The 26,262-nt window shown below is 36.6% G+C and overlaps 2 protein-coding genes and 1 long non-coding RNA gene across 4 annotated transcripts; 1 reads left to right on the top strand and 2 right to left on the bottom strand.

The window, feature by feature from the left end:
- Positions 1 to 1,507: 1,507 nt before the first annotated feature.
- On the bottom strand, positions 1,508 to 8,905 carry f11r.1 (F11 receptor, tandem duplicate 1). Of its 2 annotated transcripts, none has more exons than XR_006012926.1 (10): positions 8,651 to 8,905; positions 6,186 to 6,245; positions 4,871 to 4,987; positions 4,526 to 4,672; positions 4,174 to 4,376; positions 3,966 to 4,068; positions 2,787 to 2,898; positions 2,415 to 2,427; positions 1,846 to 1,912; positions 1,508 to 1,689 (listed from the first exon to the last, which is right to left on the bottom strand). XR_006012926.1 is itself a non-coding variant. In XM_042008319.1 (10 exons), exons 1-10 carry the CDS (start codon positions 8,694 to 8,696, stop codon positions 1,654 to 1,656), a joined length of 900 nt encoding a protein of 299 aa, XP_041864253.1. In that variant the 5' UTR covers positions 8,697 to 8,904; the 3' UTR covers positions 1,508 to 1,653. The 2 variants fall into 2 exon arrangements, 1 of the variants encoding a protein (XP_041864253.1); XM_042008319.1 differs by having other exon boundaries at positions 2,791 to 2,898; positions 8,651 to 8,904.
- Positions 8,906 to 17,576: 8,671 nt separating this feature from the next.
- On the top strand, positions 17,577 to 26,262 carry si:ch211-215c18.3. The gene is made up of 4 exons (XM_042008320.1): positions 17,577 to 18,056; positions 18,417 to 18,531; positions 24,042 to 24,389; positions 24,479 to 26,262. Exons 2-4 carry the CDS (start codon positions 18,462 to 18,464, stop codon positions 24,583 to 24,585), a joined length of 525 nt encoding a protein of 174 aa, XP_041864254.1. The 5' UTR covers positions 17,577 to 18,056; positions 18,417 to 18,461; the 3' UTR covers positions 24,586 to 26,262.
- Positions 20,513 to 21,933, bottom strand: LOC121654272. The gene is made up of 2 exons (XR_006012927.1): positions 21,808 to 21,933; positions 20,513 to 21,083 (listed from the first exon to the last, which is right to left on the bottom strand). It is a non-coding gene; the product is annotated as an uncharacterized LOC121654272 (long non-coding RNA).

Raw genomic sequence — 26,262 nt, 5'->3', positions numbered from 1 at the left:
CACTTCCTGTCAGCAAAAAAAGATGTCAGTAGTTCCCGCATGCGCAATGTAGTACCAGTAGAGCAGCCATCAGTTGCCATAGTAGCATAATGACGTTACCATACAATTATACGTTTGTAGTCTTATTGATATACATTATTAAATATATTAACGCATAATTTTCGTCTCTTCAACCTTAAGTTAAAAAAAATTTCATTAAAAGTTTTATGTGAAATAAGCATTATGTGAAAAAATAGTGTTAAAATGGGTCTTAATAAATTTTTCATTTACACACGTACAGCATTATCAACACGCAAATTGAGTGTTAATAATGTGGCACGTGTGTAAATTGATGCATTCTAATTTCATTGTGTATGTAATTAAATGGCTAATTAAAATGTGTTCACACTGTTAGGTTAGGTTAGGGAAATAAACAAATCTACATTAAAATCAGGAAAGGCAAAAAAGTAAATGCAAAGACAGTTGTAAGCTCCCAAATTTCAGTATATACACGTTAGGTTCAGGAATTCTCAAGGCCTATAGAAATGTGTGCTGTGACCACTTGCAAGATGAATGCGTAGTTTTCCAAATTCCGCCTAGTATTTATTATACAAGGACAAGGTGCTGATATAGTACTTGTAGGTGTTTATTTCCAAACTGTTGCTGGTGCACATTTATTTGGTCACTTCTCAAACTTAAGGGGGTGATGCTCATTGACTTGTGGCCATATCAAACAACTTCGGAAAGCACAGTTGCCAATGGTGTAATGACTGTTGGCTGAAGTGGACACAAATCAGTAATAAACTTTTGGTTAGCTTTTCTTGGGATCTTGGTCACTTTAACTAGCTAGTAGTGTTTGCAATAGCTTCTCATATTTGAATGCAAGTGACATTTATTATTGTTTTGACAAAAACAACTATCATCTCAACCATGGAAAAAGCCATAATATCACAACAACACAAATTTATGAACACTTTATTTCCAATATATAGCAGAGTAAAATCATTTACTCTAGACTTTCAACAAAAGTGAAAAAAAAACAAAGTAAGAAAACAGGTATTCAAATTTAAATTCTGAATTTCACATATTAATAAAAAGTCATGATTTGGATTATTAGAACCAGTTGAACTACTTTAAGCATAAGACCTGAGTATTTGTACATAGGATGAATTAAGCTAATTGATTTAAATTTTATTTTGTGGAGGTCAACAAAGAAGGTAAAAGCTGTATCACAACTGACACACCATGATATGCACAACTCAGATAATGTGACCCGTTAAAATTTAAATGCAATACTTTAATGTACAAAAGAAAAAAAAGAGAGAAAAAAAATGGTTGTTATTTACAAGAAACATCATCTCAAACAACTTTCACAGGAAAAAAAAAAAAAAAATCTAAAAGCACACAGAAACAACTTTCAATTTTAAAAACAGGCCGGCAGCCTAAATTGGTGACTACTAGTCACAGCTCACTCAGCTAAAAGCTACGCATGTACAAACAGGTTTCTTTTCTTGATCTGTAGTTTTTAAAAAAAAAATAATCATATTCCTAAAATTCGACATTTCAGACACTAGAATTAACAACCTGTATTACAAAAAAAAAAAAAAACAGCACACAGAAAAATATCTTGCCAAGAGATTTTAAAACCAGCCGTTGCCGACGACGGCTTGCTGACTACACCACAAACGATGACTTCTGTTTGAACTCCCCCTGAGAAACAGGAAAATCTAACATCACAATCAAAGCATTCATTTTTTTAACCACACCTGTATACAGAAAATGTTCCTGAACAATCCATGTACATTAGACTGATTGATTAACTATCTCTTGTAATACAAATTAAGTTTAGAAAAGAAAAAGACTTACATCTTCCTCATCGTCGCCACCACCGTGTGATGATGGGGACTGGTAGACCACGTTGGGCTTTTGTTTGCTGCGGGGACATGAAAAGCAATCAAACACACTGAGATAGTTACAGTGGCTGCTGCATTAATATGCAAGACTTATAGAAATAAAAATAAAACAAAATAAATAAAACATTAATGTCAACCAACCGAACATTACACAAAAATAAAAAGAAAAAAGATCACACATAACTAAATTTTGTAAAGTTTGCTCAACCTCATCACACCACAAACAGAACGGGTAAACAGGGACTGTCTGCTTGACCCCAACATTACGAATTTGATGTTCAGATAATTAAATGCAGGTAAACACACCTGAGGTGTTTATTTTGTTTAACAATTTAGTGTAAAAAAAATAAAAATAAAGTGACTTATACTGAAGAAAGAATATTAGCCCCTCCCTTATCTCCGTCTTTGTTCAATTTTGTTTTGTTTTTTTTTGTCACAAACATCAGATTCTACATGTAACTTTAATTAAATTAACCTTTCAAAGAGTAAAACGTGACTGTATCAAAAAGAAAATGCTCTTACCTTTCACTTTTTTCTGTAATGAGAAGAAAGGAAACATTATCAGAAGAATAAAATAGTTGGCATATAATTTAAAAAAAATACAGTGCAACTTATTAGCAACAGTCCATATTTTAAGTTGTCTTTTACTATGACTGAGTGTTGGAGGTAAAAAAAAAAAAACCATCAACTTGTTAAAAAGAAAAAAACATTGCATTTCCTCTCGCCTGCTGACATTGTTGCTTTCTATTTCTGCTTTGGTTTGTACTAGGTGCATTTTCAGAATAAGATTTTTTTTTTTTTTAATTCCAACTTAATGATGAATAAACTCATTAACATTAGAATACTAGTGATCACAGAAAATGTTATGATTTTATATAATATAATGCAGATGACTTACTGGGCAGATAACCTTTCTTCTTGGCATACCAAATGCTAAATACCAGAAGGGCCACTAGCAGCAGAGCCACGATTACCCCAGCAACAATTCCTCCAGTGTTTATATCACCTTAAAGAAAACATAATATTATGAGGTTTAAAAGATGAATGATGAACAATTCAACCTTACTTTGCATTTTCACAGCTTTTAATTCACCCAGAAAAGCTTGACTTAGGCCCTGTTTACACTACCACATTTCCACACAGCAGTATGAAAACTTATCTCCGAGCAGGGGAAAACACAAGTAGGACCAGGATGATGTACTCCCCATGCCAGGCCTCTAGTGGGCAGTAATGACACACCCATGTGTGATTCACTTTATTTTATAATATAATATAATATAATATAATATAATATAATATAATATAATATAATATATATATATATATATATATATATATATATATATATATATATATATAAACATGATCATTGTTCATAATGTGATTTTTAGACATTTAAAAATGTTCAAAGGAGGCTTTTATATCATATTTCAAGAAACTCCGAGGTGTACCGTTATCATTAACACGCTTGATAGCTGATACAGTTAGTCAAATTTCTATATATCAACATTTCATTTATTGTCCAGCCACACTCCACTTTGCTCACGTGTAATCACGATATTACATTTTCTACCGGTGTCAAAAAAATATCTACTGGTATTACCGCGTACGATACGATATTGCACACCCCTACATGTAACCTATGCGTCTTTGCTGATGGCATTAATTTATTTTTACTAGAAACATGTTTTTCTTCAACAGATCGACTAAATGAAAAAGATGCAGCAGCACAAACATGGCACGGAGGTCCACCATTGCTGTTGTGCTTTTCTCAGGTTAAGCAGGGTTTGCGTGAGTAAGTGCAAGATGACGCGGAAGACGTTCCAGTTTACACTGACAGTACTCGCCTTGCATTGCAAGAAAATTTTACCCTGGAGGACAGTGTCGAAACTCTGCGGTTTTATCCACCCTAAACTCTGTTACCATGTAAACTAGAGGCCAGAACACAACAAAACTTTTGCTTGTTACTGTCTCTGAATCATGGTGTAAACAGGGCCTTAAACAGATCAAGATAAATACAGATTAAAAGATTTAAAAAAAAAAAAAGAAAAAAAAAAAACTATGGGCACTTACGGACATCCATCTTTAGACCGCTGCATTTCTGAGAAGGACCAGCACTGTTGGAAACAACACAGTAGTACTGGCCTGAGTCCGCCAAGGAAGCAGAAGGAAACTCCTGTAGTCAAACACATTGATTAAATAAATAAAATAAGACCAAAGAAACAACCACTGTCGCAAATATAACACCACAGCTGAACCAAAGTAATGAGATGTAGCTAACCAGTTCGCCAGATGCTGAATTTAGCTTGTAGGTGGCATTTTTGAAACCAGCAATCGTGCTGGGATTTGCAGGCAGAAGAGTGCCATCTTTGTACCACTGGTATGTCGGAGGAGGTGAAGCCTCAGGATCATCGCAGAACAGACGGACTGTTGTACCCGTTGTCGCTGACTGGGGGATTCTACAGAAGGGTACAGATGGGGGCACTGCAGGGTAGGATGTAAAGTTTTTAAGTCTCAAAACAGTACATAAGCACAAGACAAAAACATTTATATCCAAGTACTTGCTTTTTATTTTTTTAAGTGGATATAAAAAGGAAAAATTTTGTTTCAGAGAGTTTAAAAAGGATTCTTACCCAGAACAGTAAGGCGTACTGTAACTGAAGCGAAATGGCTTTTGGAGCTGGAAACTTCACAGGAGTATTCTCCTGTATCCACACGAGTCACTTTGGAGAATCTCAAATTAGAGCCTCCGTACAACGTTGCGCGGCTTTCATATGACTCTGTGGAAAAGTTGTGCTGTTAGAATACAGACTCAAAATTGATGAGAATTAACTTAGAGACATTTTAAATCTGGTGCAATCATCAAATATTTAGACGTTTAACATACAAATTCACCTGCACAATGCATTCCAAAAGAACATATGTCTTAACTTCAGTTTGCATTTTTTAAAGCTAAAGAAGAAGACAATTCTACTTACGTGTTAGTTTCCCATCAAACACCACTAGCGACTGAGAGCCTTTCTTGTCTTTGAATTTCCACTCAGTTCTGGCATCTGAACCAAAGTCTGCTGAGTATGAGCAAGTCAGGTCCACTCCTGAAATTACAGGTTAATCAATCATGATCTAATTTATCTTCAATATGCAGCATGCAGTAAACAAGAATTAACCGTAGAAATGGTTAGTACTGCATTTAATAAAGTTGTCCATATAAAGAAGAAAACAAGAAGAAAAAAAAACACACTCAGCACTAAGTTGATACTGATGGGGGATCTGCTCATTTGCATGGCTGCCACTGATTAATGAATCAAGTTTGTAGTAAATTTATAATCTAAATTACCCATCTTTAAACGCTTAAGACAGACGTAAATCTCACAAGCATACTTTGCCGAATTACAAAGTATTAAATTAAATTTGTAATCCACCACAAATAACAGTAAAAAGGTGCATGTTAGCCAGTTCCAGTTCATAGCCACTATGATTAGCTTTAATAATACTTCTTGATGACTGAAATTTTAATGTAGGTTGTGATGTCCTCTTTTTTTTCCTTTTTGACAGTGGAAATTTATCATTGTGAAGGTTACACATAGCAAGTTTAATTGGTAAAGCTGTACTCTCCTTTCTAGTAATAAATATAGCAAAGCCATTTTCGCTGAAAACATAAGGCAGAACTTTCACACAGAGTGTAAAGTCAACCTGCAGTTACAGCTCAACTACATAATTTAAGCCAACTACTGTCCTCGCCCTTATATACAAGCTCAGGAGAGGAATCAGCTTAACTTTATTATGTCTGACTCCTCTGAGAAAGGTGTTAATATTCCTCTAGCTAGCATATCACATCACAGCAAGTCCACCAATGAGACTTAAAATTTTACTGTTGTTTTTGATGACTGATCCGCACATTCTTCTTCTTATACTTGCTACTTATATTATTTCCAGGTCAGAGGCTGAGAGGAGAGCTGTAAATTATGCTAGCAGTTTGAACTGGATAATCTGGGTATGTTGTACTTACTCTGAGAATTTTAAATGAATGTGCTTACAGTTGGGCTAACATGCATGCATTTCCAGCCTTTCATTCAGGTAAAGACAATAATTTTTAATAATAATGTAAACTTGCCATCAATCACAAACTCAGTTAAAGGTTTAGTTTCCTATTCTAGAAACAAACATGCCTTTAGATGTTCTTCATAACTAACTAGACAATTAATTTAATCCAGTCGTCCTAGTTTAGAATTTACTTTCATTCAAAGTGGCTTTACATTATGCATTTTTTGCAGACATTTTCTTATGACTCACCTTCATTCTCTTTCACGCTCAAATCTGGATTGGATGTAGTGACGCTAAAGCCACTTACACCTGCGCACATACACACACAAAGAAAAACGTATTCAGTTTAATAATGCACAAAATGACAGACACCAATCAGCAAAATTCGCATTCCTAATGGTGCTGAGTCCAAATTGTCACATCCTGCTTTCACATTTATATTTCCTTTAAACATGTAGTAGTAGTTACCAGGTTCTGGCAATTAAAATTAACACACAGAAAAACAAATCAAAATAATGTGAAATGACGTAATTAAAGATGGTCAACTTCACCATGAATAATGATGTAATTAGGAAAGATTCTACATTTTCAAAATCTGAGCACATGTTCTGTTTAAGCAGCTTTAAAAACTTAAAATAACTGTAGGTCTGTAAACATGATATAGAAACAGCAGATAACATGGTGTAAGTAAGACCTCCATCACCAATAAATGGTACAAAAAGCTAATAATCCAATCACTGGTATAAACTGTCACTGTGGAAGCTCACAAACAAATCACTGAAGACTGAAAAATGACACCCTTTGTCAAACACTCCAAGCATGCTCACAAGCTTCCGGAGTGGGGGAAGAAAAAAAGTGTGACTCATTCCTGTGGGCTGAGCCAGGAAGCCCCATTGAAACTGTTTGTTGTTTCGGTGAAACTGGTTTTGTTCAGCCACAGCAGTGTTACTATACAGACACTGACAACTATATCATTAATGCAGACAGTCACAGGCTATTTGTCATAGTATATGTCCAGCTAATGATTGCCCTTGCATTACACATCTGCTGTTACTTTCAGTGTCCAGTGTTACATGATTAACAGCAACCCTGTCTACAAAGCCTGACGTCATACATGGAAACTTCAACTGGCGGAACGCAGGAACCGGTTCATTTTTAACTGATAAAATCATTCAAGTTTACAACAAAAACTCTCAATTAATCCACACTTTACATATTGATTACTGAAAATGTCACAATGGGAGTTTTTATTGTTGACACTGATGGAGTTCTCTAGAACTACAGACTTTACAGGCAGACTCAGCTGAGATAACGCATCTACTCAAAGTTTTGGTTTGACAGAGATTGAGATAAGCATAACAGGGTAAAATGTAACACGGACTTTCAATAGCTTCCTTGTTTGCATAATTTTTGGTTTCAGTGCAGGAGTGGTATGCAAGCTTTCAAAGAAAAGTAGGTGGAAACTACAGAGCTACAAGGAACTCACTTGAAAGCTTGACATAAAAAAGTCCAAGAGTAGTGAAGAGTACTGTGTGCAATCTGCTGTACAGAACCCCATTTATTCATCAAACCATGCTGCAGGTGGGATGACCTGCACTGATGGTGATACTAACAGCTGCAAGAATGAAATCCCTCTGGAAAATGTTTTGCTTTTATTCAAAAGCAGCAGGTTCTTCCGTTTGTTGAACTACTGATGTTAAAGGAAATCTTATAATTGCTTCTTTAGTTTGAACGTTTATATTGCTAGTTTACAGCCACACTTTAACTATGTGAATGGCATTATACACTACTGTAAATAACTAGGACATAATTCTAAGGTAGTGCAAACCAACTACCTCCACCCACTAAAGGAAATCTAAATACCTTGATGATATGGCAGCTGGATTTGACATCTTTACAAACGTAGAGTGGATGAGTGCACTTCTGGGTCAGATTTATAGAATATCAAGTGAAAATTGATGGAAGTATGATTTATAGTTGCCTAAGATTTGATGGATATCTACCCTAAATTAATAACTTATAACACAAATACTTGTCATAAATCCAGAAATGTAAAGAAGAAAAATACCAAAAACTATCCAGTATATGAATTGGGGCGTGATGATAAAGGATTTTTATATATTTTCCTTTTCAATGTAAGAAATATATGGTTATCTGAAACAACCATTTTATCTCAAAATGGTTATATTTTCAAGCAAATCACCCCATTTGTAAAACTACTGCACTTATGTGAAACTTAAATATTTGTGTTGTTTTCTCAGAAAACCCAAGAAATTAATGACAAATTAAATTAAACACTTCTTTCTCAGCTTCATAGTGGTCTAAATGCAGTGTGTAAAAGGTGATAGTTATCTGGGATTAGTGATCCCGCATTTTTATGACTAAAATGAATTATAATACATTATTTTAAAAAAACGGGAACCTATTTCTTCCACTTTTGTTGTACCCATTTTGCACTACAGTGATGCTGCATGGTTGCACACCTTGTTTTTCTTCTTTGTCTAGTAACTTAACAAACAGAAGATCAGAACAAACAGAGAACAGGCCAAAGTTCCAACACCAGACCCGAAACTTGAGTTTTAATGTCACTATATCCACCACAGTTCATTTTAAGTGGCTAAATATATGGATTTATTTATGTTATAGCTTACTTTACCAAAGTATTCATTTTTAAAAGCTGAGTAAACTGAAATAAGCGAACAATAAACACTCACCTTTTGCTGCGCTTAAGAACAACAGCGTCGAAATAAACGCCCTCATGTCGGTTCTCTGCTCCTGGTTTGTTACTCAAAGTCGTTCCTCTTAAACTGTTATATTGAAAAGAAAACTAACAGTAATGTTCAACTTATTTCTTTCGTTAAATAAAAAAAGAAAAAGGTTCCTCTGTTTTCTTCAATTTCTGTCGCCGACGTTGCCAGCAGTCACAACTGTGAGCTCTCACCTGAGGACTCCGCCCAGGTATCTATCAACAAGCACGATCACTTCCGGTAATAGGATCCTCTCAGGTGCCGCCGTGATGACACAGTGGAAAAACAAGTTTGGATGAAACCTTAGAAGAAAAAATGCATTTACATGAAGACAAGCAGCTGAAGTTGGTGGTCTGTTGTTAACCAACCTGTAGCCTGTTTGAATGGGTTTGCTCGGAGTTCTCTCACACAGATTTTTATGCTTGTGTATTTAATGTGTGACTTCCTTCCTCAGTTCTGGCACGGATTGTTCTAGACAAGACTGGAATAACGAACAATGAAAGCACCATGAACTACGAATTTCACCATTCTGTGACACCTGCATTCTTTTCTTTTTTTTTATCTCGTTTGGTGTTGTTCTGCTTATTCTTCAGAATGACATCCATAGTCTCAAGGAAAAAAAATCCCAATTTTAATTTATCTGACCTCAGAACAGTTTATCGCTTTGCCTCAGAACAGAAAAGATGCAGCTATTCTGGATCATGTTCACATATGGCATGATAAATCCTTAACTTGCATTTGTGGGTTGTATGATGAAATGTGTTCACAGACTGTGATTTCTGGTGTTTTAATACAGGATTTTAATACAGGGACATCTGAAAGGGCAAAGATCACCAGCATCCAGTTTTGACCTTTGACCTTGCCCCATGTGCACAGAGATTCCTCTTGATTCTCTGAATCTATTTTTGTTGATACTATACACTGTATATGGTGAGATCATCAAAGTATTCACAATTTTACATGGGGAAACATTTTTCGTTCCACAATTTTTAGATGTAGTTTTCACATAGCGTCCCAACAGCTCCCCCATCACTCTGTTCTTTTGTAGAGTTAAGCTACATCATTCTGGCTTTTGGTTTGTTTCTCACTGTTTGGCCCAAAGTGCCTTCTTACTACAGAGTATCGTAATGCAGCAACATGAAACCTTATATACAATAGCACATGTAGTGATACATCCTGAACCCAGAATTTTCTAAACTGGTATAAGCAAATGCTGGTGCCATTTTTAGAGTAGTGCACCAGTAAATAAATACCATTTAGTATAGTTAAAATGTAGATATTGCAAAGAAACTCTAAATTTGTCTAATCAACAATTGAATTTAAGTATTGGGGTTATTTTATTGATTGGAAAGAAATGTTTTAGCCTGTATGTGCAGCTAAAGGATACTTTCACAAATCAGAGACTGTCATCCCAAAAACTTCTATTCAGCTGCTCAGTTTTGGCCTCAAGTCATCAGTATAATTAGCATAATTTAATGGCATTTAAAGCACTCTAAAATTTGACCCAGGTCACACCAACAAGAGTATCCTCATTGTAATATGTACTAACTCCAAAATTCATGCAGACAAACATTAAATTGGATAGTTGCAATCAAATTTAATAAGCAAACGTCCTCCTTGTTTATGCTGTTTTAGTTAGTTTTATTGTAATCATACAGTACATAGTACAGTAGTGCTTATCAGTGCATTTTTATGATTGTGCTTTTGCTACACACCACCTACTCAACTATGTACCCCAGTAAAAATAATTTACAATTTAAGAGAAAACAATACACCTTATAAAGCATATTCAGTCCTAATTTCTAAATGGAACTGATTAAGCTTGCTTCGGAGGCGCACTCAACAAGCCTTGGCCATACATGGATGTCCCAGGCACAAGTGAAAGGCAAAATAAGTACTGAGATTTGGTTTTTCTTTGTTACAATAGTCATCAGAAGAGATTAGGAAAGCAGAAAGATTTCATTGCTCATGCATGCATTTGTGCTCTGTCAAAAATACCTTTAAAGTTAGGTTCCAACTGTCTGTAGTCTTTGTAGCCCTATCCATTTCTTACTGACAAACGCAATGCTATCTTCTATAGGTGGACCTGTGTGGTCCAAGGTTGCCGCAATCTGCCCTCATTATTTGACAGGCAGCCAAGAAGAGACACAGGGGACAGATTTCAGTCAGGCAAAATAGATTGCTTACCATAAAGAGTGATGAAACTCAGCAATAATTCACATTGCAGAGTGCAATGTTGCATAACTTTGAGCAGGAAGATTTTCAGTTATTATAAGGCATAGCAAAAGCATTTTTCATTCTTTAAATTCTGCTCAACTGTCTCATAGATATATATTATCTTGTTAACAAGACTGGAGACTAAAGCTTATTATCTTCCACTGCATTGACTCCAGTTGCTAAATTTGATTATAGATGTTAAATATGACAGAATAAAGACTCTTAGATTTAGAGTCACATTCATGCTTTTTATCTGTTAGGCAAATATGTCAGGAATTAAACTGGTGTCAATAGATTTATAGATTTGTAAAGTTTGCTGAAAGAGCTGCTTATATTTGAAGAGCATGCAGCCATATCTGTGCTTAGTATTGAATACATAATGCAGAAAATGCAGCCCTATGACACACACACACACACACACACACACACACACACACACACACACACACACACATATATATATATATATATACATTCAGTTCATACATACATACATTCGGTTCAACGTATTGCACTTTGTGCATACACACAACTTCAGAAGAGTCTAATGTCAGTCCCCGGATGATTATGGAAGCAGTGTTAACATTTGCAGCTGTTTGTTTCACAGCCAGTGAATTTCCAGCAGCATAGGAAGTGTCATCAAGGTCAACAGCAGGCCACTGCAGCTTTGTAATAGGACACTCCATGCTGAGCAGGGCAGGAGGAGCTCTGCAATAAGAAAAATAATCCACATTCAGAAGGAGGATGTTATGTTTTCACATGTAAAATCACAGGAAGTGCATAGCTACAGCAGGCAACGACTGTGGAGATGGGCATCTTACTTTTCTCAACCACTGAAGTTTTGGAAACTATAGCTGAGTCAGGTTGTTTGATGCTGCATGTGTAGTTGGATTTGCCGTTGGGTAGGTTTCTAAACAGCAGGCGGCAGTTGTTTCCTGGAAATAAGCGGACTTTGGCGCGGTTCTTAAAAGGAGCATGTTGTTCCTCCTCTGGGAAGGTGGTGTCAAAGAGTCTTTCGCCCTGAGTGTACTTGCAAAAGACTTCAGATGACTCACCAGGTAGTGCATATTTGCAGTCCATCCTGAGGTCGTTCTCGTTGACAGAGCAATAGGACAACTGAATTATCTTCTGAGCTGATGCAAAGCCTGTTTTTGGTATAAAACAAAGAAACACTGCTATTTATCAAATCAATTTCAAACAATAAACTTTTGTAATCTATGACAGCATGCACATTTTTTTAAAATGTTCCATTAGAATTATGTGGATTGCCTTACCAAAGCATAACATTGCAGTTAGGAGGAGCATTCTCCCAAGTTTCCTGAAAATAGAAAATAAAAGAAAATTAATAGTCTGATCAAACTGATTATTTAATAGCAATACATTTGAAACAAGCAACTTCCGTGTCTCTACATCATTGAAGTTCCAAACAATTAAAGCTGTCTCTATTGTAAAAATCAGGGTCATATTTCAGATCCATGAATATCCCATTTCTGCAGCTCTCATCCAACCCATGGGAAAGTATTACAATACTGAAGAACTGAACCCAAAACAGCCTCACTCTTTACACTGCAAAGACATGAACTGCAAACTTCTCTGGTCAGTTGCCAACATTGACGCATTTATGTGACTAACCTCTCCAGAGAATGCAGGCTGATTATATTCCCATTGGTCAAGGAAATACAATAAAGGAGCTCAGCAATATTTAGTTTGCTTCACAGAAACCTTCTGATTAGAATATTTTCTATAGTGCAATTTAGAAGCAAATACCTCATCCAGAATGATAGCATGAAAGAGGGCTAGTCTGCATGGTGCATTTCAGTATTTTACATAGCTGAGATTGAGATGGTTGGATATGAATAATTCTCACCTCCTCTGATGCATTTTGAGTCCTCCTCAGTGCTCTGCAGTGTGATGCCGGGGGTAGATACAGTAGAGGTCGGCTTATAGAAGAAACAGAGGAGAAGGGAGGGGGACAGAGAGAGAGAGGGGAGGGGGAGAAAATGCTGCTCCACTGGACTTTGGGGACATTTTTCAGTACTGTATGAGGTTTTACATTGATTTTCTCCCACTGTTTTACCACAGCACAGAGGATTGTGTGTCAATACACAAACCTCTAGCTTCATTTTGTCAATTTTTGAGAACAACAAAGATTGTTTTGAGCAAGGTTTGATGAGCTGAGACACTTCAGCAGCTGGTATATGTTTACCAATTCAATGCAAGAATAACATGTTATTAGTTCCTTAGTTAATTTTACCAAGAAATTATATATGTATGGGCTTGTATGCAACTCATTTAACATAGTGAAGATCTTTTATAACACTAGATGTAATGGTAACAATCACATGCATAAAGTATGACATGGTGTTAAGAAAGAGGCTTAAAATAACCTTAATGAAGCATCATAAAAGGATACAAAATTACTACTTAGACACACTGAATGGCCACAAAGACATGCAAAATTTCCAAAACAATCCAAAGAGACATGCAAAATTATTAAAAGGCGAAAGAAAACTGTACAAAGAGCAACAATATGACCAACATGATCAAAAAGAAGAAAATAATAAACAAAATAAGACATTAAATAAGATGCATTGGGGTCCTAAACAACTGCAATGCAAAAACCAACACAGAACCAAAAGGGGCACATAATAATGCAAAATTTCAGCATGATAAAGACAAACTATGACAAAAAAAGGACCACAATTTATAACTGAATGGTTTGTTTGTTGTGTCTTTTTTGGTCTTGGTGTCTTCATTGAAGCCAGCGGAAGTCTTGAACTCTTGCTTGGAATCCAGGGGGCCTGTTGTTATTCATGCATGTATTATAAAAAAGAACAAAACTATCACACAGACACTGTGATTTAATAACAGTATTTATTTATTTTTCTTAAATATTATGCTTAGAACTGTGTCATTAATAAATAATATCAGTGAAATGTGAGGAAAGCAATTTGGAAAGCAATCACGGACCAAACAGCAAAACAACATTGCCTGCAATTACACTAATGCAGAAAATGCATTAGCATCAAAATAACTCACAATGCTAACAGCAGCATACCGAACTATTAAGTGACTGAAAATAAAATTCAGTCAAGAGTTCCAGACATTTCAGCAATTAAAATAACATTTCCCCAGAGCCAAACCGTCCTCGGTATATCCTTCACATTGCTTGTCCGTTTCGTCAAGGTCCCTCCTGGACAGCTGCTGAACAGCTGCCACACTGAAGCAGTCTCCCAGGACACTGACACAGGTCTTGCAGAGGTTTGGCTCACTATGACAGAGAATACTGGCTACCTTACCCTGAGTTTTATTTGACACTTCCCTTTCTTCTAAATTTGTCTGATCTGTTTTGAATATAAATAGCTGAGAAAGCAGGTTGTAGTGATCCCTGCCAAAAGTATTCATTAGAGATTCTGTGGCTGTGATCCCTGCTGCTCTGCTCCTCTGCTGGATGCTGCTGCTGATACACTGCAGATGAAACATGAGCCATTGCCTATTCTTCTCCAGGCATGCACATTACACTTCTGTGGGGTTTTGCTACTATAACACTGCCTGATATTTATTTAATCGTATCTCTGCAGAACAACACTGGCAGAAATCTGTAAAGCATGTGAAGATTTGATCTCAGATATCATACAGGCTGCTTGGATCTGTAAACTGTTGAGGCTTTAGATATATTTATATGCTAAAACTCGAATGAAAACTACAACAAAAATGGCACCATTCCTATTTGTGGGCCGGGGGGAAACAACAACAACAAAAAAAGAAACAACAAGAAACATATTTTATTCTGAGGGAAATTACAGCACCATGCTGCTGCTAAGAGGTGGTTGCTTTTTGCAGAGTTGGGAAATATTCTAATGATCCACACAAGCTGTACACAGATTTGTATCAAACTTTGTGAACCCTTTTATAAATGTCTGCAAGGATATGGCCTAACTGTCGTCCATTTTTCCAAACAAGTCCAAAAACATGTTATAAATGATCATTTATCTATTATTTAATGTTTTATTTAAAGAACTGGGATCTATCAGAGTCTGCTCTTCACATAATGTTTTTGAAACAATTTCACTGCATTAACAAAGATCTCTGAGGACCTCAGAAAAAAGAGTTGCTCATCAACAAGATGAGAAAAGTTACTAAATCACTTTTAAAGAGTTTGGATACCACCAGTCCACCACAAGGCTTACTTTGTTTTAATGAATGGCATTTAAAACCATTGTTAGTCTCCATAGGAGTGATTTAAACACAAACACAGTCTCTGCACTGTCTGCACATTCATAGAAGAACTAAAGGCCTCCCTGACATTGACTAATGTTAATGTTCTTGAGTCCAACCATCAAGGGAACACCAATGGTACAAGAGAAAGTCACTGCTCTCCAAAATTAATATCGCTATAATTTAGACAGCCATTGGAGCAGAACATTGGTTTCCCAAGTCTGCAGAATATTATCTCATTAGGACTCAAGATCTATGCATCTATTATCAAAACATGTGTTTGTGTTTCTTCCTTTGTCTTAGCCATAACGTTGCTTACTTAGGTTTCCAGCATATCATGCAAGCTTGAATCATCAGTCCAAGTCAACCTAAGGCTCTTTAGATGTTTTGTATGGTGCCTTTTTCACAACTCAAAAACCTTATTTGACTTCTCTCTGAGTTTCTTCTTAGCACCACACACTGAAAGCATCTGAACACTTCTATGACTAAAACTTCCTTTTCCTATTGATGTAATATCCATTATAACTGGAAGTTAAATATCTTTGGCAATTGTCTTGTAGCCCTGGAATTGTTATACTTTTAGATCTGTGTTTCTGATGCTCTCTGACAGCCCAGTAGCTCAAACCAGTTATCAAGGGAGCGCATTTATGCTCTCTTATATACATAATAGGTATGTCCATTTGAAACATCATGCTTTGCTATCCTTAATACTTCCATGTGTCTTTTATGTTGCCTTGATTGTTAAGTTTATTCATCCACTAGTAGGCAGTGCTGAGTTGAGAGTTCACTTCCATGATCTGACAACAGGTTCAGACACTGGTTGGTTGTAGTAATATAAAGTTGTTGGCAACTGCCAAACACACTCACACAGCCTATTTTCAAAAGCTTCCATCATCTCTACAGTTGTATAACACTCTGAATTGTTCTGTACATGAAATGTGCTATGCAAATAAATTTGCATTGCCTTTTTGTTCTCATCGTCGTCTTCTTCTTCTTCTCTGGTTTGGCTTTTTCGCCGGTCACATGTTAGCTATACTGTTCAACACTTCCCCCGTGGTTTCCAGTGGTATTGCTTCATTTGCTGCGTCAAGCGACGGTTCCACATAGCCCCAAAAAATGGACCAAATCCGCTCGTGAAAAACGCAGGAGAAGTGTCCATCTGTCTGCATATCTATCTGTCGCTGGATGCTGGATTAGCCATTGATGGGGAGGTGTTTCACAAGTTTAAACTACACTAACATCTTAATCACTAACATCGGTTTAGTCCGCTTGAGTAAAAAGCAGTGTGAAAGCAAACTAAATCAAAGTGAAGATTTTCTGATTTCCCCAACCCATGAGCAAAGTCCCCCTGACTATCCTGGTGCCAATGCCCCCTAAAACAAAATGTTACCATTCAAATTACATTTTCTAAACTGTTACAACCTACCCCATGAAAGCTTGTTATAACTGTGCCCAAGTGCATTATCCATGAGATAGCATGCCATACAGCTAACAACTAAAACATTACCACAAATAACCTGCTTGAAAAACAGCTAAATAGACACACAATCAACATGATATATGTTTGATATGTTCAACTACAAAGCAAGCTATGTAGTCACAAAAATAATTTGGGAAAAAAAAAAAAAAAAAAAGAAAAAGAAAGAAAAAAAAAAGAAAAAAAAAAGTACTTTCTTGCCTCAAAATGATATTTTCCTTCATAAATTTTGCTGTGTTTGCCTCAAGGCAATACTTTTTCACATGCAGACTAAGGACTAAACCAAACATGTGCAGACTGAATTAAATATTTCCTAACTTCTCCCTGATTAGAGCAATTGCAAGTGTTACATCTGACCCGTGTTACAACTGTCCCCGGTCTCCCTGCAACTGTGGGAAGCAAGTGAAGGAAGGAGATGGAGTGGGAAATTGACAGGCAGATTGTTGCAGACACTGCACCAATACACAGAAACACCACTCCTAAACTAATAGTTCCCAAAGAATCTATTGTTCCTGTTGCCAGATGTTCCAGAATGCAGTGAGAGCCACACACTGAGCATCAGAGCTGTTTAAATAGCTACAGAAGGATCTACTTAACAATGGGCAAGGGTCATGACGTTATAGCAAACAAAATTAAGAATGTGATGTTTTACAGCACTAACAGAGCCACCTGCTGAAAGAAGAGATTTTGATGCATCATAACCGTTTTGCATGCTGTTCACACATATTTTAACTTAAGGGATATTATTCAGTAATTGGTTATATTGCTAACTTTACCAAAAAAGAGAGTCATTCTTCTTTTTCTTAGTTGACTTTTTTCAAGTTCACATTCTGTTACTAAGAACTCCCCCTCTCCTCCCCATACTCAATACTATACCTTAAGAAAAATCATCAACAATGAATATCTTTCAGTATTATGGTCAATTTTGCAACAAGATGGCTGCTGTAGTTCAGCACGCTTTACCCAAAGCTTTTTTTACACTAGATGTCACCAGAGCATCGATTGGTGCTGAATGCATTTTATTCTCCAGTGGTGCTTCCAGTGTTTGTCCTGCAGAGGGAACTCTTGTTTTGCACCAAAATGAATTGCCAATATGAGCCTCCCTCCTCCAAAACATCTAAGCATCAGGATAGTGATAGAGTGGTAGAAGTGAGTGAAAAGTGAAATAAGCACGATAACCAGCTCCCCCAACATTTTCCATACATTTTTTCCACACATATGTTGATCCACACATAAATATAATCTGACAGCTGTCATTTTTTATATGTTACCTTAGAAAACAGTCGCTTAAGCGTATTATATCTTTGTGTTACACCCGGGGTATGTGTGCCTGTGTGTTTAAGTGAGAGCGTACAGATCAGAGCAATAACTGTGTCCTCAGTCTGCGCTGCTGATGTTGCGGATCTTGCACCACACACAGGCGCACCAAAACGCAGGCGACAGCTGGAGGGGAAATATCAGGTAAGAGTGGCTGCTCTATCCGTGGACTAAAATATCATATGCCTTTGCATGTAAAACTCGTGTCTGCATGGCTGTTGGTTTGTTCAATCTGCATACGACACACTGTGTCCACATACCGCGAAGGATGGTTTGCTGCAGTGCAATAACACCGCATGGGCGTAGTCCTATCTGCATTTGGGCTGCAGGTAGAACCCAGGCCCGCTTTTACTGCACTAGTACACCCAGTAGGCTGACACGAGGTGCTATTTGTACACGGGTTGCATGCTACTTTAGGCTCCATGAACTGTAGCTTTGGTCACTGGAGGTTTTCCAGTTTTCATGTAACTTTCTCATGATCTGTCCCATGTTGAACTTTGTTAGTTAAGAGCGTGGCGTGGAGGCCTGATTGGACAGATACGTATCGCCATGGAGCTGCATCTCCCGGTCGCTCTTTGTCTCCTCTTTGGCAGAATAATGATGACGCATCAAACTCACAGTATGTCCCTCTTTTTATATAAGATTTGTCATATTCTAGAAAAAAGGTAACTTAAATCTACTGTCAAATCCAGTTAGATACTGATCATTGCATTAAGTATGGCTGCAGAAATCCGTCAATTAACACTACACACCCTAGATGAACTGTGATGACTCTACAATGCTGCAAAGATGTCGTTGCTCAGTTTCACCACAGAGATCAGTAAAGTTTCATGAACATTGTGCAATCCACATAGACCCACCTGCACACTCAGACATAAATAATAACACTGACGTAAAGGAAAAAAGACCCTACAACTTAGCTCAGCAGCAGCAGGTAGGAGCACCTCTGTATAAGTCAGTGTTGAGGCAGTTTGTTGGCATGGAGCATTCAGGTTTGATAACACATGGAGGAAAGACATTAGTAAGGATCGTAAAGGAGGAATTGTTAATGTTTATCATATTTTTCTGCTAATCAAGTAAATCTCCCAGCAAGTTTATTCCAAGATCAGACTGTGCAATGGCCAGAAAAACTTTAAAGTGCTCCACCACAGACCTGTCAAGCATGGTGATAGAGCTGGGGTGGTTTTGACTTTTTTTGACCTACTGGACATGGGCACTGTATAAACATGAACTCCTCTATATACCACAAGGTAACACTTTACAATACTGGACGCAAAATTTGCTTCGTTACTAGGGAACACCTTGGGGGCGAATCAGTAAGTAATGGGTAGTTAACCAGTACTTACTGGTGAACACAAAGACCAGACTTATTAGGGAACTACTGGTTAATTATTTGCTTCATTACTAGCGAACGCCTTACTGGGGAATCAGTAAGTAATAAGTAGTTAACCAGTACTTACTGGTGACCACAAAAGCCAGACTTATTAGGGAACTACTGGTTAATTATTTGCTTCGTTACTAGTGAACGCCTTACAGGCGAATCAGGAAGTAATGGGTAGTTAACCAGTACTTACTGGTACCCACAAAAACCAGATTTATTAGGGAACTACTGGTTAATTATTTGCTTCGTTACTAATGAACGCCTTACAGGCGTAATGGGCAGTTAACCAGTACTTACTGGTGCCCACAAAAACCAGGCTTATTAAGGAACAAAAGAGAAATTCTTCATGTGAGTAGTGGATTACTCTGACTTGTTGAGTGAACAGCTCATTTAATCAAAAACCTCTTTCCTGGTGGTTTTGGAAGCCTTTGTAAGGATGAAAAGCAGTTTTATTTATATATTATATTATATATATATATTATATATTCTTGTACTGCTGTGTCATCTTACCTTTACTTGTTCATCACTTACTAAGTAATAAGTCATTATTATCTATTATACTGTTTACCTTCATAAAAAAGTCAAACATCATACCAAGTACTTACTGAGGAACGCATCATTAACTACTCAGTACCTGATCAGTACCTACTGGTTTTGTGTACATTATTGTAAAGTCAAACATCATACCAAGTACTTACTGAGGAACGAAGCATTAACTAATCATTACCTGACCAGTACCTACTGGTTTTGTGTACATTATTGTAAAGTCAAACATCATACCAAGTACTTACTGAGGAACGAAGCATTAACTAATCATTACCTGACCAGTACCTACTACTTTTGTGGACATTATTGTAAAGTCAAACATCATACCAAGTACTTACTGAGGAACGAAGCATTAACTAATCATTACCTGATCAGTACCTACTAGTTTTGTGTACATTATTGTAAAGTCAAACATCATACCAAGTACTTACTGAGGAACGAAGCATTAACTAATCATTACCTGACCAGTACCTACTAGTTTTGTGGACATTATTGTAAAGTCAAACATCATACCAAGTACTTACTGAGGAACGCATCACTAACTAATCATTACCTGAACAGTACCTACTAGTTTTGTGGCATTTTTTCTATATTGAAAATAACAGTTTGATCTCTTTAGGCTTTCTGCATATAGCTATCTAACATATGCAAACCATTCAAAATTGATAACAACTGCAGAAGAGACAGTATTTATTACACAAAATGTACCTTAAAGTTAGACACACACACACATGCAAGCATTTCCCCCAATAAATGGAAACTATCGTTTGCATATATTTTAAACTTTGTACTGTTTGCATATCACGTGAAGCATATGTCCAAGTGCACCATTCTTGTGAGATTTGGCCATCCAATGTGTCCACTCTATTGAGGCAAGCTGTTTCTTCAAGGTGTTCTCTGTTCGATTGCCAGGCAGTCTCGAAGACCTGGGATTTGTAGGTAGACCACTCACAGTCAATGTTCTTTGTATGGGCACCTGTTTCTGCGTTTACAAATGACCGGCTGTGGTTTACTGAATAGTGAACATATCCACTATTAGCCAGTGCCATCATATAAACCCTCCATTGATCTGAGATGATAGTGGTCCCTTGGCAATCATAACACCTTATGACTGGGATCAAGTGCCACTAGGATTGTTTTCTGACTGGCCTCAGAATGGGCCGCCTTCTCATGCCTGTTATGCCTATCATTCCAAAGACCCATGTTCGCCTCCTCCAGATTCGTCCAAATCTTCCCCGACCATACTGTTCAAAATAAGAAAACATGGTAGTAAAAGAAAGTTTAATATTGTCCACAAATTCACAAAGTTCTTTGTATTTACTTGTAAATACACACAGAAATATCACATAATTGGATATACTATTACATCATTTAATTGGCTGTGTAAATATCAGAGTTAAAAAGTACAAAAACAATGTATAAAAAAATCACTTACAAACATCTTTACAAGATATTATCATTCCACTTTTACAGAACAAAACCAAAGTGTGGTCACATTTTTTCTTTTAAATGAAGAAAAAGTTGTCAAATTACACTGATTTGCAACGACATTAGAACATGACATCCGAAATAACATTATCTTGTTAAAATAGTGTTGAGGAATCTGACCTCTGATGCTGATTTTTTGTCTAATTGACCACTGCAGGGCTTCGGTCTGAAAGCACTTAAGCTATCAGTAAAGTGTGTGTGTAAGTCTTGTAAATTAAATACAGTGTCCTAAAGAAACACTTCACGGTAAATAAAATACTGCTGCTATAACACCTAAACATATAGCATGCACATGTTAGTTTAAAGTAATCTGAAGTTAACAGTCATACGGTTAGCTAAACGATGCTAAATCGCGATCATGCTACCGGGCAGAAATGGGCATTTTAAAGAGTGCAAACATACACAGGAGCGGGACAACACTAGCAGAAAGAGTAAGTTACATTTAAAAATGAATCTAGTCTCAGAATAAACACAACTTACATCGTCAGTGACCGCTGTACCGCTGGAAACATGTCGAAGGTAGAACGTGAAGAAAAGGAAGAGGAAGTGCATAAGCCGTCTTCAAAATAAAATGCCTACTTCAAATTAAAGGTATGAATACGTGAACATTTATAATTAGAAGAATTCATAACAAATTGCATAAAGCTGTTTAATACTTTAAGCAATAAGATTTTTTTTTTAAGATCTTGAGCCTCATGTCTTGTAAAGAGGCAACCATAGGAAAACCTAATGGAACCATTCAAGAAAGTGGGTTAAACTCAGGTTTTTTATTTTAGAAAGAGATTAAGTCATTTTTAGGCTACATTCACACAGCAGGTCTTAAAGCTCAAGTGCAATTGGTTTCAGTCGTATTTCATATTATTTACATGTGGCCTCTATTAGACTTCAGTATGAACCGTACACTTCCCTGAAGCGACCCACATACACAGAGGAACATGTGACGTCACATGCAGCACACTGTGTCCATCGAAATCCTACATCACACACTGCGGACAAGAAGTAACATCACATCACATTTATATACTTGTTAAATTTGTAAATGACTATTTTTTGGGATGTTTTGATCATGATCATTCTGAATGTTAAAACTGAAAAGTCAATTTTTCAAAAGTGATGTGTTTGATTTACTGTTCAGGGATATTTCTATTGAAATACATATTCCGAAGATTAATAAAACAGCTGGTAGAGTCCTGACTAATTACAGGTGAGAACTTTGATAGTGGTCATGGGTGTAATGGCAACCACTGAAAGATTATGGAAGAAAATATTTATTTGAGTGGTCAACATGACTGGAAAAGTGCTATACATGTAAAGTATATTTACAAAAAAGTAATTTTAATTGAGGGGAAAAAAGCTAACTTTTTAAATAATTGACCATACTGGGTGGAAAAAGAAAATATCTTAAGAAATGGGCTTGTAAAAATGTTGGAATTCTTAAGTGCCCTGTAGCAAATGATTATGAAGGTACACAAAAGTAGTAGTTACTGGTCAGATACTGATTAGTTAATGATGCGTTCCTCAGTAAGTACTTGGTATGATGGTTGACTTTTTTAGGAAATAAACAATATAACAGATAATTACCAGTCAGTGATTAAGTAATGACTTATTACTTAGTAAGTGATGAACAAGTAAAGGTAAGATGACACAGCAGTACAAGAATATATAAATGGTACTGCTTTTCATCCTTACAAAGGCTTCCAAAACCACCAGGAAAGAGGTTTTTGACTAAATGAGCTGTTCACTCAACAAGTCAGAGTAATCCAGTACTCACATGAAGAATTTCTCTTTTGTTCCTTAATAAGCCTGGTTTTTGTGGGTACCAGTAAGTACTGGTTAACTGCCCATTACTTCCTGATTCGCCTGTAAGGCGTTCGCTAGTAATGAAGCAAATAATTAACCAGTAGCTCCCTAATAAGTCTGGTTTTTGTGGGTACCAGTAAGTACTGGTTAACTACCCATTACTTCCTGATTTGCCTGTAAGGCTTTCGCTAGTAATGAAGCAAATAATTAACCAGTAGCTCCCTAATAAGTCTGGTTTTTGTGGGTACCAGTAAGTACTGGTTAACTACCCATTACTTCCTGATTCGCCCCCAAGGTGTTCCCTAGTAACGAAGCAAATTTTGCGTCCAGTATTGTAAACACAGCAGTGAATTTACAACAGAATGGCTGACAGAGAAAGGAATCAATGGGTTGCAATGACCCAAGATGGTTGAAATGCTGTTAGAGCTGGACATAAAAAGACCTACATGATCTAAAACAATTATTTTAAAAAAGAGCATGGGATGTATTTAGTTTTTCACACACTATTTTTTCATTTTAGCTTCTGTTGTGGTAAATCAATAATAACATGGTGTACATGTCTTTTCTTTTTTTTAAACTTAAAGTTGTATTTAAATCATTTTAAGAGCTGGTGTGGACCAGATGATTTTTTTTAAATATGTTTTGATTTATACAATTTTAGTAATCTTCAAAATAAGCTTGAAATATTTTAAACAGCTCTTCTGTCAATTAAACAAGGCGTAAAGTCTTTGTTCAGCTTTGCCTTGCAGCTAAAGCTCATTGTGCTGCTGAAAGATTACAGATGTCTTGGAGACGGAAGCTGATTTTCTTCGCCTTAATTTCTTTGTTCTTTTTGTGACCATTTTATATTAAAACATATTTTCTGTATTGTAAATGCCGGTTATTTGCAAACATTGTGCTTCCATCTCTTTTAGTGAATTCAGTCACCACGTACCTGTTCACTCCCCGGGGACCCCAGATGTTTCCATGTCTGACTTACCTGGAGCGAAACGTCAGGGTAGACTGTGAATTCCCACCCTCCTACCAGGTCCCCGGCCCCTACTGTGAGTACCGGCAAGACAGCCGGTTGGTCGGCAGCACCTTCCCCAACGCCGTCATCTATGTGTCCACAGAGGACCGCAGGAGGAGCAACGTCAGCTTAGTCCTTCCCAATCTGTGCCGCCTCACTTGGGCCCCCATGGCCGACGAGAAACCTTACACCTACACATGCAGGGTTTATCAGGGTAACAGCTGGAAGGAAAACAGCATGGCTGTTCATCACAGTAAGTTCTTGTTGCTTAGGTCTTTGTTTTATCCAAACATCTGTGACCACAGTATCTAAAGTCTTTTCGTGTGTGTGTCTCATTTGCAGGGCTTCTCCCAATCTGCTCTGCAATCAGTGTTATGTTCAAATCAGCACCTTGGCTTTTGTCACTAGTGATGTCACTTCCTGTGGCCGTGGGTCTTCTAAGTCCTTGAACTCTCAGTTTCAAAGGCTAACAACACAATGGACCTTTCATGATTATTGACTCGCTCTGTTTTGGAGGTCGTTGAATGTGGGAATATTTTATTTATGTTTTTATTTTAATTTTAGGCAGAGTAGAAGTCAAGAAAAACCCTCCAAATGAATAAGACAGGATCAAACTAACTTCTTAGTAAGTATTGGAGCATACTTTAAAGTGTTGAAAAATGAGAGATTTTAAGTAACAAACCTCACTATTGCTGCTGTACCTTCAAGACGTTGTTTTACAGAATTATAAAGGGGAAGAGAATTATGATGAGATCAAATCACATGACAAACCAATGAAAGGGTGATCAATGTTCATTCTCTAAAGTGATGATGATTATCAACAGATCAGCTGATTTTAAAACTTCTGTCTTCGTTATGATGCTCTTGTAAATCATTAGATGCTATCTGGATACAGATATTTTATTAATTAAATAAATACTTTTGTGGCTTTTTTAATTTGTGAAAAACAGATGCTTCTTATAGATTTATATTGACATATTTTAATTATAAATAAAAACATTTGAAGTGGAGTTACTCAACACAGCACTTTAGTTATTTTACAGTGGTGTTAAAGGTTTTAATAGTAGGTAGTTCTTTGATTGGAGTAATAATGATACAGAATCATTAAAGAATGAAAAGCTGAAAGTCATGGTTTGTCAGTTGATTATGATTTCCTCTTAAGCAGTAATAAATGTAGTCTAAGGATTAATACAGGTGGATGGTATTATAGGAATAAAATATGATATAAGATAGCTGCTCAGACACTGCCTTTTCTGCTGGCATTGGGCCGTTCTAATACCTCCTCTACCTTAAACAAAATGAAGTTACTGTACACTGAAACTGCACAACTGTACACCGCAAGAGGTACATCTGGTTATAAACATCAGATCAAAAAAGCTCTTTTGACAGCAATAAACAACATACTATAATAAGACTTAAATGATGAGCCTTAACTCTATAAACTCTGATGACAGGCTCGGATGCAGATGCACCGTGTTAATCTGGCCGCGTTGATTGTCCCAAAGTCTAAAGAATGTGAAGGTGCATGACTGTTCCCAAAGTCTGTTTAATGATGTAAGCCATTTCTGCAACCCTGTATGTAAGGCATCACACTGCAGATACCGAGCAAGTGGGTGGACTAGCTGTAGTAAGAAAAAGCTGACAGAGGGGCAATGTTTCACATGGAAAGTATTTACTGTAATAGTCCTAGTGTGTTTAAATACCACATTGTTTTAAAGAACTTGTGTTAATGTGTACATCATGTGTGTAGTGTAAAAGATTATTAACACGCTTCCACTTTAATTCTTTATGTTCAAAATGTACACACTCTATTCAGGGCCTTTTTATGATCTGTTTATGCTGCTTGCTTGGTTAAACTTGATTAAAAGTCATGTTTTATTTATTTTTTTTCATTCTTTTTTGTTGTTAACTTTACACATGTTAAACAGTAATTGTGTCTGCAGTACATTTCTGTTTTATTTTTCCTCCATTTTCATATGTTGGTTTGCTCAGTATTATTTGCAAAATAGCACTTGCATTAAAGATGACTTTATATATTTTCAATTAAGCTTGTTTTTATTTTTAACTAGTACAAGTGCAATATATTGTATAACCTTGCTGTAACAAATAAAGGTTATGCATTACAA

The sequence above is a fragment of the Melanotaenia boesemani genome, chromosome 15 (assembly GCF_017639745.1).
Source record: "Melanotaenia boesemani isolate fMelBoe1 chromosome 15, fMelBoe1.pri, whole genome shotgun sequence".
Lineage (NCBI taxonomy): Eukaryota > Metazoa > Chordata > Actinopteri > Atheriniformes > Melanotaeniidae > Melanotaenia > Melanotaenia boesemani.
This window is presented reverse-complemented; position numbering and strand designations above follow the sequence as displayed.

Coding starts and splice junctions, on each gene's coding strand:
- f11r.1 (XM_042008319.1), bottom strand. CDS start 8,696: ATGAGGGCGTTTATTTCGACGCTGTTGTTCTTAAGCGCAGCAAAAG. Junction 2,899..3,965: donor CGGTCTAAAGATGGATGTCC/GTAAGTGCCCAT, acceptor GTTTTCTTTAAG/GTGATATAAACACTGGAGGA. Junction 1,690..1,845: donor GTGGCGACGATGAGGAAGAT/GTAAGTCTTTTT, acceptor CCTGTTTCTCAG/GGGGAGTTCAAACAGAAGTC.
- si:ch211-215c18.3 (XM_042008320.1), top strand. CDS start 18,462: ATGGAGCTGCATCTCCCGGTCGCTCTTTGTCTCCTCTTTGGCAGAATA. Junction 18,532..24,041: donor GATGACGCATCAAACTCACA/GTATGTCCCTCT, acceptor CATCTCTTTTAG/TGAATTCAGTCACCACGTAC. Junction 24,390..24,478: donor CAGCATGGCTGTTCATCACA/GTAAGTTCTTGT, acceptor TCTCATTTGCAG/GGCTTCTCCCAATCTGCTCT.